Raw genomic sequence first — 14985 nt, forward strand, 5'->3', positions numbered from 1 at the left:
AAAGCAGCAGAGATAGAGAAGCACGATGAGAGCGAAATGGCAAAGGGGGAGGGGGGGGGGCATACAGACACAGAGAGAGACAGAAGGAAACAGATGCAGATATTTAGCCTGGAATTATTAAAGCGGTGAAGGAAGGATCCATCATCCTCTCAGTTACCTAACGTTAACCTCCAGATGCCTTTATGCCTGCTGTCAAGTGGCACTGGAGCTCCAGCTAAATGTTTTATTTGGCACTGAGGTCCTGGTGGGCTTCTGGCAGGGATCTGACTTAGCTTAGCCCAGCTGCCGTCATTTAATAGCATGGAGCAAAAGCAAGCTGGGAAGCAAAGACAGTAGATGAGCAGGTGGAAATAGTGGAGAGGTGTGAGGAAGGCTTTTTCTTCCAACCATTTACTGCACAAGGCAATGAAAATGTGTCATAATTAGGAAAAATGGTCTCCCATTTTCAGCAACGTGTCACGAAAAATATACACTTTTTAAAAAGCGAGGAATTTTTGCAGTGTTGTGGCAGAGGTTTTCATTCTACAGTTATTAGGGTACGTTTAAAGGATTTGTAGGATTAGATGGTTTTGGTTCGAGAGACCCTAACTGACCCTGCAGTATAATGACTGTGGCTTTAAGATTATTCAAAGTCTAACTGAATAGTTTGACATTTTAGGAATAAACTTGAAACTGTGCATTAAAAGCCCCTTTGAATTTATATGAATTTTGCTGTGGCACGCCAGCTATTGTTAGATTCATTCTGTTTGCTTTAATAATTCTCCTGAATGGACATGCGATCGTGGTGAAAAAGAAAGTATACCCCCTGTCAGCTTTTTATGTATCAGGCCATAATAAATACAAATCTGGTCCTTAGCAACCTCAGACGAAGTACAAAGCCCGACATATTACACCGAGTCATGATTTAACAAAAGCTAAGTTCAAGTGCAGAAGCAGGGCATGAAAAATTAAGTACAGCTGTACTGTTTCCACAAGAATTAAGAGGGAAAGTAGCAGCCAGGTGTTCATGATCAAACTGATCTTCAGCAAGTAACACCACGTCTATAATAGTAAAAGTTTTGTCAGTTCACTGGTCTGAAGCAGTCAGTTGTGGGTTATGCAATGCCAAGGAGGAACGATATCTGCAGTGATCTTAAAAAGCAATTCATGCTGCCCATCAGTCTGGGAATGGCCACAAGGCCATTTCCAAAAAAATTAAAGTCCATCATTCTACACTGGGAAAATGTATCCACATGTGGAAAACATTCAGGACAGCTTTCAATCTTCCCAGGAGCGGACATATCAGCAAATATAGCCCAGACTAACAAGCCTCAATGGGCATGTTAAATGTTAAAGTTCATGACAGCATAATTAGAAAAAGACCGAACAAGTCTGGCTTGTTAGGAAGGGTTGGCAGCAGAAAGCGTCTTCTCGATAAAAAGAACTTGACAGCGCATGCTTTGCAACATCACATCAACATCACAACCATATCCTTTAGTTTTCTACAAATGTGTCGGTGTGTATTACGATCAAGCGCCTTCACTTTGGTATTGTCTTTCCAAATGCAATATATCAGCACAAACACCTGATACCAGCTGTGGAGCACGGTGGAGGAGAGCTGATGATTTAGGTACCTCTGTCACACCAACCCTCTGTGTGTCCTCCTTCACTGCATCCATGAATCTCTCTGTGGTCTTCCTATTTTAGTCCTGCCTGACAGCTCCATCTTCAACATCCTTTCTCAAATATATCCACTATTCCTCCTTTGCACATTTACAAACTATCTCAGTCTTGCCTCTCTAATTTTGTTCCCAAACCACTCAGCCTGGACTGTCCCTCATATATAATATTTCTTATCTCGTCTATTCTGGTCACTCCCAGTGATATAATTTAACATCTTCAGCACCACCACCTGTTTTTATTTTTATTTTTTATATTTTAAATATTGTCTGGGGAAAAAAAAATCCCCAGTAACTGGTGATTCTGAATTGATGATATGTGTGAATGATTGTCTGTGCGTTTTAGCTCTGTGATAGACTGTGATAAAGGGCAGGTGTACCCTGCCACTAAGCTGCGGGCGCGCGCAATCGCGCACTGCAGGCACGGTGTCTGCGCACAAAAAATCTAACCTAACCTGAATTGCAATTAAAATAAATACGTTAACAATTCATTCTGCAGTGTGAGTCAGTAAGTGACCGGTGACTGGGTGCTCCAGCCAATGATGCGATTCACATTCGTATATACGCCGCTAATCAACGTTGTTGACAGACTATGGCAGCGTCCTTATGTGCCGACACCGGTGTTTTAGTTAGCAAAGCGGCGTGGCTGATGTGGAGTGAAGCCATGTTAGTGACAACGTGTACAACCATTGGAGATGTGAGCAGGACAGACGGAACAATTGAGGGAAAAAGTATGGACTTTATACCAGTTTTTAAATTGTGTTGATAAGCCAAGTAAAACCAGAGTTATGATAAACAAAAATATGCAACGTTTGGTTTTCTTCCTGAATACTGTCGTTGTTTATATTTACTGCGGGAAGAAACAGTAAAAACGGCGTTTTATAAGGAAAACGCTCGAAAGCCTGTGAGCAATGACAACACAAAAACCTCCACCCTTTCCTATTGGTCGAAAAATGTACCATGTCGACCAATCAAAAAATGATATGCCAACATAGCATTTATTGTTTAGGAAGGGGGGAAGTTTTAGGAGTGACTGCAGTGTTTGGAGATGCGAGAGACGTTTAGCTCAAATATGTGTAGTTAGTGTGTAGTGTAGTCAATAGTTTGGTTGTGTGTGTCAGAACAATGAGGCGACTGCTGAATGTTACAGGAATACATCTCCTGTTGTCAGGCCTGCAGGCTGTTGTTCTCCTTTATCTCATAGTGGACAGAAATTATTTTTTGGAGTGGCACAAATAATTTGTGTGGCATCAGATTTGATGCAGAACAGCTGATTGTTCTGTAAATAGTTTGAAATGTTTATTTAAAAAACCGCCTTGGCAGCATTTTTAGGTAAACAGCTGCAAAAAACTTTGTTGTTTGCAACACTCAGTTACTTTTTTTGAAGAAGTAACTATATAATTAATTGCCCAACATTGGTCATCATATACTGTATTTTGCAGACAGAGAGTTACAGGACTCTCTCCCAGACCACAGACTCATACTCATAATACAAGTCAGAGCTTTATTTTAAAAAAAAAAAGAAAAGAAAGAAAGTTGTGTTTTCAAAATTGGAGTTCAAGTTGTTTTTACTTCCAATAGTGTTAACATACGACACAGGTCATGAACAAGATTTATTTATTAATTTTCATTGTAAGTGGGCTAAAGCACTTAATTAAAAGTAGTCTAACATAAATGTAAATGCTTTAATTTGATTATTTTAATAAACCATGTAACTTGGATGGAGTCGATGCTGGCGTGACCACAGTGCACACGTCTGCTGTTGCTCACAGTGGTCCAAGGGACCGCTCAGGGAGTTTGTGTGTTCGCTCAGACACATGAAAAATGAGAGGGAACACTGATTAAGAGCTAACCATAGTTGGGACTGTATCCAGCCCCGCCCTGAGATTCTGAATTGGAAACGCTGTAAAGAAATGGGATGTTTTTACTTTTTCATTATTAAGGGTAGACAAATGCAGAAAATGATTTTTCCATTTAACATTCATAGCACAATACAGTGTGCAAAAAATGAATTAAATGAGAAACCCTGATAGTATGTGGATCTGTCTGCCAAACTGTTGTCATGCCATGTTTTTGTAATTTTTGCTTTCTTTTAGCTCTTTTTTTTTGCCAAAGTACGTTAGGGTCTGTGTGCAAAGATGGCATAGATTTTCTATACAAATCATATCAAGCTGAGCGTTGACAGTGCTGAAAAGGAGGGCACGAATTACAATATCAACAGAGTAATTCATGGTGGAAAAAGAAAACTTTTAGAAAGAAGGATTTTGTAACCTAGCAACAATGAGAGCTTAAGAGGAGTGCTATAAAAATGAGGTGACAGGCATTTCCAGTGCAAAAAGTGTTTTATGTGGACATGGACCCCTATTAAAACAGTGCTCCTCTATGAAATACTGTCTTAGCTGTCCAGGCTTTTCTTACATTACTGATGTCACCATGGAAAATATTTTTCCATTGCTATCTTTTCAAACAAAGAATGCACAGCTGCCCCAGTCTGCCATTTTTGCTCATTACAATGCTTCTGCTAGCTTTAGTATGTTTCAACCACAAGTAAAGTATTTGTAATGTTGTTAGCTGTAATAGACTTCATGCACTTACAGCAATGTTACCACTGGCTTGGATTATACTGTATGCCTCTCCTCTCTGGATTGAACCAGAAAGGTTTTACTTGTCTAAGTCACTATACCAATAAGGAAAGGCATCTGGTGTACAAATCTGCCAATGAGTAGCCAAAAGTAGGTCTTAAACAACAGCTGGGTGAGGGTTATTTTTATTTTCATGTCACCTATTATTACTATTTTTCTTACCATTCTCTTATGGTACATTTGACCAAACCCTAGCCCACAAAGTGCAACTGATGTTGTTGAAATATGGCTGTATATCAACCCAAGCCACAAGCCTTTTCCTAATATAACCAAGCACTTAGGTGCCTAAAGCAAAACATGATTAGACTCCGACGATGCCATCATGCCAGAATGGGATCCCAGCAGTGACAAAATTTAAGGTTGTATCCCTCAGGGTCTAGACATTGGTGATGGTCAAGATGAAGATGAAGGCTTAGATGGACCTGAGGTGCATGAACGAGTCTGAAAGGGAGAATGATGGTAAAGCAGTGAAATTTAAACCACATGGAGTAGAGGCTGACTGGCTCAAAGAAACTGGACTAGTGTAATGATGTCAGTTTTGAGTTTGAGTGTTTTGAGTGGTAGTGATGTAAAGAACAGACTAGCAGCTGAATATCTAAGAAAGCAGCAAAATGAGTGATTACAGATCTTCCGTGTTGAATTTGCACAAAAACTTAGTAATTTATTCTGGTGTATCTTTACGAAAGAGCACCATGAACAAAGCAGCAGCATTGACGGGAGCACTGTATCTGACATCGTAACAATAAGACTAGTTTGGACAGTTCTAATCCTCTAACCCAGTGGTTCTTAACCTGGGTTCGATCGAACCCTAGGGGTTCGGTGAGTCAGTCTCAGGGGTTCGGCAGAGCCTCCGCCCTGACAGGCGCGGCTCATTTTGTGCACCAGTAAAAAACATATCTATGTCTTGAATTTGGAAAAAAAAAATCATATTTTATCTTTCACTAAAGAGGGATTCAGTGACTGCACATATGAAACTGGTGGGGTTCGGTACCTCCAACAAGGTTAAGAACCACTGCTCTAACCCTTTTGGGGGTTTCTTCTTGTTAATAGGGAGTTTCTTCTCCCTACTTTCAACAAGTGCTTGCTCATAAGGGATAATCTCATTGTTATGGTTTTCGCTCTAATATTGCAGAGTTTTTACCGTACAAATAAAAAGCACCTTGAGGCAATCATTGTTGCAGACCATAGCACCCTCCCTACCTCAACCACTGGCTGTTTTTCCTCTCGTTGCATTTTTTTAAAATTTTCATTTTCTTGATTTTCATTGTGCAGTGTTTTTATAGGTGGTTCAGTTGTAACCCGAGGCACTAGCTGTATTTTTCTTTTTTTTCACAGCAGCAGTTATGTCCTTTATGAAACATTTCATCAAGACTGAAGTAAATCCAGTTTATGTATGATGTATGACATTCGTGCAATTTTACAAACACACACACACACAACCAATGCAGAACATGAAAGTGATCCATTTCATCCTTTGTTTTGATCAGATTTACTTGAAATTATGCCCACCCACCAACAACTCTGCCACAGCTTCAGGTAGCAAAGATCAGATTTTCTTTAAGTATAAAGTGGCCTTACAGCTCTCCAGTTGTAGCGTGCAGGTCTGCTTGTCCATGGGATACTTGGTCAGGTCCATGTTGCAAGCCACAGTGGTGGTAATCCTAGACAACAGAAATGTTATTTAAGTCCATGAAAAAGGTTACCAACGGCAAATGATATTTGTTATTCCTGGAGACTTTGAAAGCATGAAAGTGGCATACAGTATCCTTTTCAAATTAGCTTTTCCTTTAATTGCTTAACCTTTGGCTACAATCATCTCAGTGCTTTCTCATATATTCCCTCCAGCACAGCACTGAAACATTTACCACAGCTGTCCCTTTCCTCCAGCACCTCATATTTCTCACTTCACTCTGTCATTTTTCACAGCTCCAATTCCCCAAGGTGGTCATTTCTCTCCTGACTATCTTTTCTGGCTTGTTTTACTCTCACTAGTCGTGTTCTCTGACTGTGAAGCACCATCCTCCTCCACATTTTTCTGCCACACTGAAGCGTAGACGGTAAGCACTTCTTTGTATTGAAAGCAAAGGTCCATGAAGACTGGAGAAACTCTTATTTATTCCCAACAATAAGTCAAGAAATTGAATTTCGCTGTACTTAAGGATGACACGTGTTTTAAAAAAAGAAAAAAGAAAAAAAAGAAACACAACTCATGTTCACGTTTAAAATACTGTACTATATACGGATGGACTGTGAAGAGAGACTACCTAACTCAGGTTACTATAACATAACACCCACATACCCCACCAGTGGTCGATTTAGTTGACTGCACATGATTTGGAAAGGCACACACCTGTCCATATAAGGTCCTATGGTTGACAGTGCATTTCAGAGCACAATCCAGCCTGGAGTCTGCAAAAGGTACCTGAAGGACTCTCAGACCATGAGAAACAAAATGCTCTGGTCTGCTGAAACCAATACTGAACTCTTTGGCCTGAATGCCAAAAATCATTTCTGGAGGAAACCAGGCAGCGATCATCACCTAGCCAATACCATCCCTACACGTAAGCACGATGGTGGAAGCATCATGCTGCAGAAATGTTTTTCAGCATCAGGAACTGAGAGACTAGTCAGGGTTGAGGGAAAGATGAATGCAGCAATGTACGGAGATATCCTCGATGGCAACTTGCTTTAGAGCACTCCGGACCTCGGACTGGGATGAGGGTTTATCTTCCAACAGGACAATGACCGTAAGCACACAGCCAAGATAACAAAGGAATGGCTTCTGGACCACTCTGTGAATCTTGTTGAATGCCCCAGCCAGAGCCTAGAATTGAACGCCTGTTGAACAACCTCCCCAACTCCCCATCCACTGTTTGCAAGGTTCTGCAAAGAAGAATGAATCTGCCTAAAAGTAAGTGTTCAAAGCTTGTAGTGTCATACTGAAAAAAGACTTGAGGCTATTGTTGTCAGAGGTCAACAGAGTACTGAGCAAAGGCTGTGAATATTTATGTACATGTTTTATTTATTTATTTTAATAAATTTGCATGAGTTTGAAGGCATTTATTTCCACTTTGACATTATGGGGCATTGTGTGTAGAATTGTGAGGTGAAAAATACATTCAATCCATTTTGGAATAAGGCTGTAACATGACCAAATCTGGAAGAAGTGAAGCACTGAATACTTTCCGCATAAACTGTATATGGAAGAATAATTAAAAAAACAAAAGCATTGAGTCAATGAAGTCAAATCCAGATCATGGACAGCTCCTCAATCTGTTGATGAGTTGAGGTTACAGCATGTGACAGTAACACAGTAGGATGTTTAAATCCCTCTCACCACAGTTTTAAAAAAGCTGCCTGCTTGACTCAGTATCTATGAGTGCAAAGGTAATACAAATTTGAGAAGCCTGCCAAGATCCCATCAGATCTTAAGCCTTGCACACAGTACAATATCTGTTTCCCAGATCCTAACAGGACTTATGTTGCATTGATAGCCCACAGCTCGTTGTATTGCCAAATCACATGGTCCTATACTCATGCAATCCAATGCACAAGTAATAGAATTGACAAAACTCCCTGCTTCGCAATCACATTATCTCATATTCAACCCACGCTTCTTCCCTCAGCCAATGTTCCTATCCATTCCCCGGACTACTTTTCATTGTCTGTCAAAGCAGAAAACAATAAACAGAACAAGCCCATCAACGCACAATCTTTATTTGTTACCCCACCTTAGTGCGTAAAGGACAGTCCCGTTGGGGAAGATGCGGATCAGCCTGTTCTCCACAGTGATGTCATGGAGGAAGGATTTCTTGGAGTCAACAATAAACGTGTCTGGGACCCAGAGGAGCTCAACTAGCCGCCCGTCAAGGCTCAGGCTCTTGTTGCCTTCAAACACCAAGCGCTCATCAGTCCATCGCTGGCGGAGGAATATGGTGGCCGTGTAGTCCTGCAGTAATGAGGCCCGAACACGTCATTAGTAGAGCTGATACACTGTTTTTACAAAGCATGTCAGTAATGTGCTGACAGACAAGTCATGTTTTTGCAAACCGAGCTCAGTGTTGTTGTATTTTTACAATTTTTGCAATTTTTACATAGCCCAAAGCCCTTCTGTGCCTCAAGCAGCAGTAATTCAAAACATTGCTTCAAATCAGCAAGTTCTGTTCAAGTTTGTTCTGTTCTTTTAGCACACTGAACTTATTTTTTTTTTCATGACATTATTTTTCAAAGTCTTACTGTTGCATCATGTGAGACAATGTAACCATTTTCATGTGTTGCATGCTAGCTGTAAGCAGAATTTTCTCACAAAGCAAGCATTGCAGGAATTAACCATTCCCAAAGGAAAGTCATTGTTGCACTCACTATTTAATTAAGGTTGGTCGACCACTCTTAGTCAAGAAAGTCCAATCTCATATGAGCAAAACGAGTATGCACTTCCAGTATACTGAAACTTTTGTAGCTTAAAAAAAGTAAAGCGTGCGTGTTAGTCCCCATAGGGAAATAGTTCCTCTGCATTTAACCCATTCACCCAGTGAAGCAGTGGGCAGCCACCAGTGCAGCGCCCGGGGAGCAGTGTGTAGGGACGGTACCTTGCTCAGGGCTCAGGGGTACCTCAGGGTAGCCGTTCAGTGGAGTCGAACCCCCGACCTTCCAATCATGGGGCCACCGCTCTACCTACTGAGCTATCCCTGCCCTGCTTAGTTTTTTGATAAAGATTTTTCTTTTAAACATGGATTAACTCTTGAAAATGTGTTTTAAATTCTGTCTTCCCTACTTTTAATTTTAAGTTGCTTCATTGAAGGTCCAGCATGGGGATGATTATCTATGTCTGTTGACCTTACATGTCCTCAGATATGTAAGTTCCAAAATGCAATCCAAAAATATAAAGTGCATAAAATTCTTTAAGTTTTTCTTCCAAGGAGCTAGACTTTCTGGTAATTTTTTAAAGTGGTCTTAAGCAATAGTTTACTAGGCCAGCAATGGTCCAGCAATGACCTGACACAGGGCCTCAGAGTTATTCCACCACACTATTTGCTGAAGCGAAATAAATTATCTTAACAGAATAGTGGCGTCAAGAAGCAATTCTTAGGGAGGATAACATGAGAGACAAAGCTGAGGTATGCCAATTATACAAGAACTGAGCTGAAAATAAGTGACAACAGGTCTAATAGAGTGATGAATACAAATTCAAAGTTTCATCAACACGTATGGAGGAGTTTAGAAGAGGGATACAAGAGTGGGTCTCTACTTAACCCTATCTTTTCAAATTATTGGAATTGTAAATGCAGAAAAATACCATCAGATTTTGATCCACCATGTAATACCATCTGGAAAGCATCTGATTGGCAACAGCTTAATTTTTCAGCGGTGCGATGATCCCAAACTCAAGGCCAATGCAGCACAGTATATTTGTATAGAAAATACACAGTGGAAAGCTATCAGTCATGGACTGGCCTCCAGAGATCCTGGACCTCAACATTATTGAAGCGGTGTGGGATCATCTTAACAACGAACAGAATAAAAGGCAGCTGACATCCAAAGAAAAGCTTTGAATGTAGTTCAGGAACCTTGGAGAACTATTTGAGAAGACTACTTGTAGAAATTTTGAGAAAGCTTGAAAGTTCAGAAAGCTTTGAAGAATAAAGGTGGTCATACCAAAAAAAAAAAACGTGTACACATCGGGTTAAAAGAAGTGAGGAAAAAGGCAATAAACTTTTCATAACTGCTAACAGGTTTGATGTTTTTTCAAACATTTCACAATACAGACAGACTGATCAATAAACTCGGAAAAATGTTGTGTTCTGACCTGCATTGCACAGTTTCTTGTTGCATTTAATCAGTTTTAACCTTTGTGGTTTATTAGTTAGGGACCCATGAAATGTATCGATACTACCAGTCAAAAGTTTGGTAATGGTTTTTCTTTATTTTCATGACTATTTACATTGTAGATTCTCACTGAAGGCAACTATAAAACTATAAATGAACACGTATGGAATTATGTAGTAAACAAAAAAGTGTGAAACTGAAAACATATTTTAGATTTTAGATTCTTCAAAATAGCCACCCTTCGCTTTCATTACTGTTTTGCACATTCTTGGTATCCTTGTGATAAGCTTCATGAGGTCGTCACCTGAAATGGTTTTCCAACAGTCTTGAAGGAGTTCCCAGAGATGCTGAGCACTTGTTGACCCTTTTGCCTTCACCCTGCAATCCATCTCATCCCAAACCATCTCGACTGAGTTTAGGTCAGGTGACTGTGGAGGCCAGGCCATCTGGTGCAGCACACCATCACTCTCCTTCGTGGTCAAAGAGCCCTTACACAGCCTGGAGATGTGTTTGGGGTCATTGCCCTGTTGTAAAATTAATGATGGTCCAACTAAACGCAAACAGGATGGGATGGCATGTCGCTGCAGGATGCTGTGGTAGACATGCTGGTTCATTGTGCCTTCAGTTTTGAATAAATCCCCAACAGTGTCAACACCCCACACCATCACACCTCCTCCTGCATGCTTCACGGTGGTAATCATGCTTGTAGAGACCATCCAATCATCTTTTCTGTGGGTGGAACCAAAGATCTAAAACCTGGACTCATCAGACCAAAGCACAGATTTTCACTTGTCTGATCCATTCCTAGTACTGCTTGGCCCAAACAAATCTCTTCTGCTTGTTGCTTTTCCTTAGTCGTAGTGTCTTAGCAGTTATTTGACCATAAAGGCCTGATTCTCCTCTGAACAGTTGATGTGTCTGCTACTGGAGCTCTACATGGCTCTAATCTGAGATGCAATTTCTGAGGCTGGTGACTTGGATGAATTTATCCTCAGAAGCAGAGGTGACTTGGGGGTGGCTGTAGCTCAGGTGGTAGAGGAGGTCATCTACTGATTGGAAGGTTTCCTGGCTTCCCCTAGTCTGCATGCCAAATATCCTTGGGCAAGATATTAACCCCAAATTGCTCTCTGATGCATCCATCGGAGTGTGAATGTCAGTTAGAAAGCACCTAGGAAAAATGTGCTTGGGTGGATGCACAAGTTGTGTAAAGCACTTTGAGTGCTCAGAAGAGTAGAAAAGCGCTATATAAGAACCAGTCCATTTTCCAGCACTCTTGGTCTTCCTTTCCTGGGGCAGTCTTCATGTCAGCCAGTTTTGTTGTAGTGCTTGATGTTTTGACTTTGACTGAATATGTCACTTGGGGACACGTTCAAAGTTTTAGCAAATTTCTGGACTGACTGACCTTTAGTTCTTAAAGCAATGATGGACTGTGGTTTCTCTTTACTTAGCTGATTGGTTCTTGCCATAAGAAGAATTCAGTTGTCAAATAGGGCTGTCAGCTGTGCCAACCTGACTTGCCCATTAAGAAGGCAAGAAACTCCACAAATGAACCCTGACAAGACACACCTGTGAAGTGAAAACCATTTCAGGTGACTACATCATGAAGCTTACTGAGAGAAGGCCAAGGGTTTGCAGCGCTGCCAGCAAAGCAAAGGGTGGCTACTTTGAGGAATCTAAAATATAAGACATATTTAGACTTTTCTTTCAATTTTTTCTTTGCTACATAATTCCATATATCTTGCTCTATATATTTAATGTCTTCAGTATTTATCTACATTGTAGAAAGTAGTGAAACTAAAGGAAAGACCATTAATTAAGAAACTTTGATTGGTAGTGCATGTTTTCATTGTTTAATTTCAGAACTCAGTAGTGTGATACTCTTACCATGTTGATCTCTGAAATGGTGTCAATGCTGGCAATGTCCAAACTCATACCCACTGTTACCGGACCATCTAGAAAAAAAGAAGAAACCATTCAAAAACATACTGCTCTATGTTCACACACTGCTTACTCCCTTCACTTTTAGTCTACATTAATCTTTGTTAATAGTCTATCTGGCAGACTGACAGACAAACTAAAGTCTATGTTTTGCTTGAAAATAACTTTTTCTGTGGCACATCGAGAAAGGCTGAGCTGTATCATGACACATTATTATATATTCAGGTTGACCTCAGCTGGTTATGAGTGCTGTGAGTGTCACTGCCCACTCAGCTGTGTCTACACAGACACAAGTAATTTAGAAAGAAAACCAGAGGACAGAGTTTAGCACCTCTCTCACTGACCGCTGCCAAAACAGACTGAAGATCTCATTATGAGTGCAGCCTTGGGATGACACAGCTGCCACTGGGAGTGTGGCTGTAGCCACAGTTGGGCTTTAGTTCTCACAATTTTGGCTGTGAAACATTCACATTTAAGGCCACGCTTCTTATCTTATTTTCATGTGACAATCTAAAAAGTTCTTATGTTTTATGTTAAAGGGTTACAGCAGCAACATGGCATAAGAGATGCAAATCTAAAGGCAATGCTGGAGCCTCACTGCAGCAGAATGTTAAGTAGAGTTTTTGGTGCCAGTTGTAATTTTCACGCACACGGCACACAGAATCCAGGTGGAGGAGGGTCCCACGGCACCTGTTTTATATGACCAAGGCAGTTTAGCAACACTTTATCATACAAAGGTACAGTAGTGTGGCAAAAGCTTGCAAGGTTATCAAGTTTTAAGGTACTGATCATGGCATTAACAAAATAGATTTCTCAGGTCTTCAAAAAAAGAATTGTGGATACTGTTGCAAACAAAAAAACTGTAAATATTAGAAAACCATCTCTAACCATCTCCGAAAAGACCAGTGATACCTGTATGCAGTTTGCTGTCATCATGCAGACATCCAGCCAGCTTTTGGGCAGACCATTCTACAACTGTTTGTTGTAATGGATTTCACTGTATTAAATCATCAAACCCTTACAGCATCTCATCTCTAAAACACGGGGATGGGAGGATAATTTTTTCAGGGCTGTTTGGCTGCCTCAAGGGCAAGAAGGCTACCATCACTGATGAAGCAAAGCATTTTGAATCAGATCAAATTATGTCAGGAAACAAATGATCTCAGTTTTAAGAGAGTGTGGGTAATGCGACAAGAAAACAGTGCACAGAACACAAGATGTTCTACCAAAATACAGCTAAAGAAGAGCAAAGATTCGAAGCTCCAGAATCACTTAAATCCAACAGGAGTTGGACAAGAGGCCTGACGCAAACCAGTCATGTGAGGAAACCCAAACTTGAATGTATTGCTTTAAAATTATTCTAAGGTGATGTGTTAGAGGCCTGATCAATATTAACCAGAAATGTTTATTTGTGAGATAAAATCAAAGGCTCATATTTTATCAGGTCGAATTTGATTTGATGATGTTTTTTTTACTTTTAGCCTAAGACATTTGACAAAGACGACCAAAATAAATACAAAACGCAGATTTCAAAAGATGATTTCATTTAGTAAGGGAATAATGCTATTCAAGCCTATCTGGCCCTATGTGAGAAACTAAATGCCCCCTAAACCTGGTAACTGCTTGTGCCACTATTGGCAGCAAGACTGCAACCAAGCATTTGCTATCAACTGGCAATGAGTCTTTCATGTCACTGTAGAGGAATTTTGGCCCACTCTTCTTCACAGACTTATTTAATTTTAACCACATTTGAGAGGTTTTGAGCATGGATTTAAGGCTAGACTCTGACTAGGACACTCTAAAAACTTTGTTTTGGAAGTTTTTGAGCCATTCACGATAGACTTGCTAGTGTGTTTCAAATCATTATCCTGCCCAAATGGGCTTGACCTTCAGGCCATGACTGATGGCTGGACATTTACTGTCGGGATTTTATGATAGAGAGCAGAATTGATGTTTCTATCATTTACAGTTACTTTTACGACAGCTGTAACAGGATTCAAGCTTTCTATCAAGTTCATCTTTTGTCTCATCAGTCAAGAGAATATTTTGCCAAAAGTCTTGAGAGTGGTCGAGATGTTTTTGCCACATTTGCCAAAAACATCTTGACCAACCAATCCGTTGGGATATTTTTGGTCAGCAGTGGTTTTGCCTTCGAACTCTCCCATGGATGTCATTTTTGCAGAGTCACTTTCTTTTTTCTGAATGATGAACACTTACCATAACTGAAACAAGTAAGGCCTGCAGTTCTGTAAATGCTACCCAGGGTTCTTTTATGAGATCTGAATGATTCCTGGAGTCATTTTTTTGGAGGCCCACACTCCAGCGAAGATTCTCACCTGTTCCAAGTCTTCTCCTTTTGTGGAGAATGGCTTTCAACGTAATTCCCAAAGCCAGTCCCAAAGCTTTAGAAATGGCTTTGTAATCCTTTCCAGACTGATAGATGTGAGGGACTGTTTCTCATCAGTTCTTGAGTTTCTTAACACCGTGCCATGCTGTGTTTCTGTCATGTTTTGTTCAGATCCTTTAGCCTGCTTCACTTTGTCAGACAGGTTCTATTTAAGTGTTTTCTTGATTCAACAGGTAATCACACCTGGGTTTGGCTAGTGAAAGTGTCCTCGGGGGGGGGGAATAATCACTTTTTAACTTACGGCCAGTTATTTTTTCTTATAACCTTTCTTTAATTTAAAACTATTAAAATATCAACAAAACAAACACAGGAAAGGGAAAACATTCAAAATTTCAAATACAATGATCTGCAAAGCAAAAACAAAGTGTATTCGAAGTGGCAGTGGCTGTGTGTATATGTATATATATACATGGAGTGCAGAATTATTAGGCAAATGAGTATTTTGTCCACATCATCCTCTTCATGCATGTTGTCTTACTCCAAGCTGTATAGGCTCGAAAGCCTACTACCAATT

At 40.3% G+C, this 14985-nt stretch overlaps 1 protein-coding gene across 1 annotated transcript in view; it reads right to left on the bottom strand.

The window, feature by feature from the left end:
* Positions 1–14985, bottom strand: part of LOC102207415 (gamma-aminobutyric acid receptor subunit pi) — a 73412-nt gene that overhangs the window by 8578 nt on the left and 49849 nt on the right. Inside the window, exons 4-6 of the mRNA XM_005735108.1 lie at positions 12011–12078; positions 8032–8249; positions 5879–5961 (exon numbers count right to left, since the gene is read on the bottom strand). Coding sequence (XP_005735165.1) covers positions 5879–5961; positions 8032–8249; positions 12011–12078 — 369 coding nt within the window. The remainder of the gene's footprint in view (positions 1–5878; positions 5962–8031; positions 8250–12010; positions 12079–14985) is intronic.

Source organism: Pundamilia nyererei, unplaced genomic scaffold (genome assembly GCF_000239375.1).
Source record: "Pundamilia nyererei isolate P.nyererei 1_Seehausen unplaced genomic scaffold, PunNye1.0 scaffold00062, whole genome shotgun sequence".
Classification (NCBI taxonomy): Eukaryota; Metazoa; Chordata; class Actinopteri; order Cichliformes; family Cichlidae; genus Pundamilia; species Pundamilia nyererei.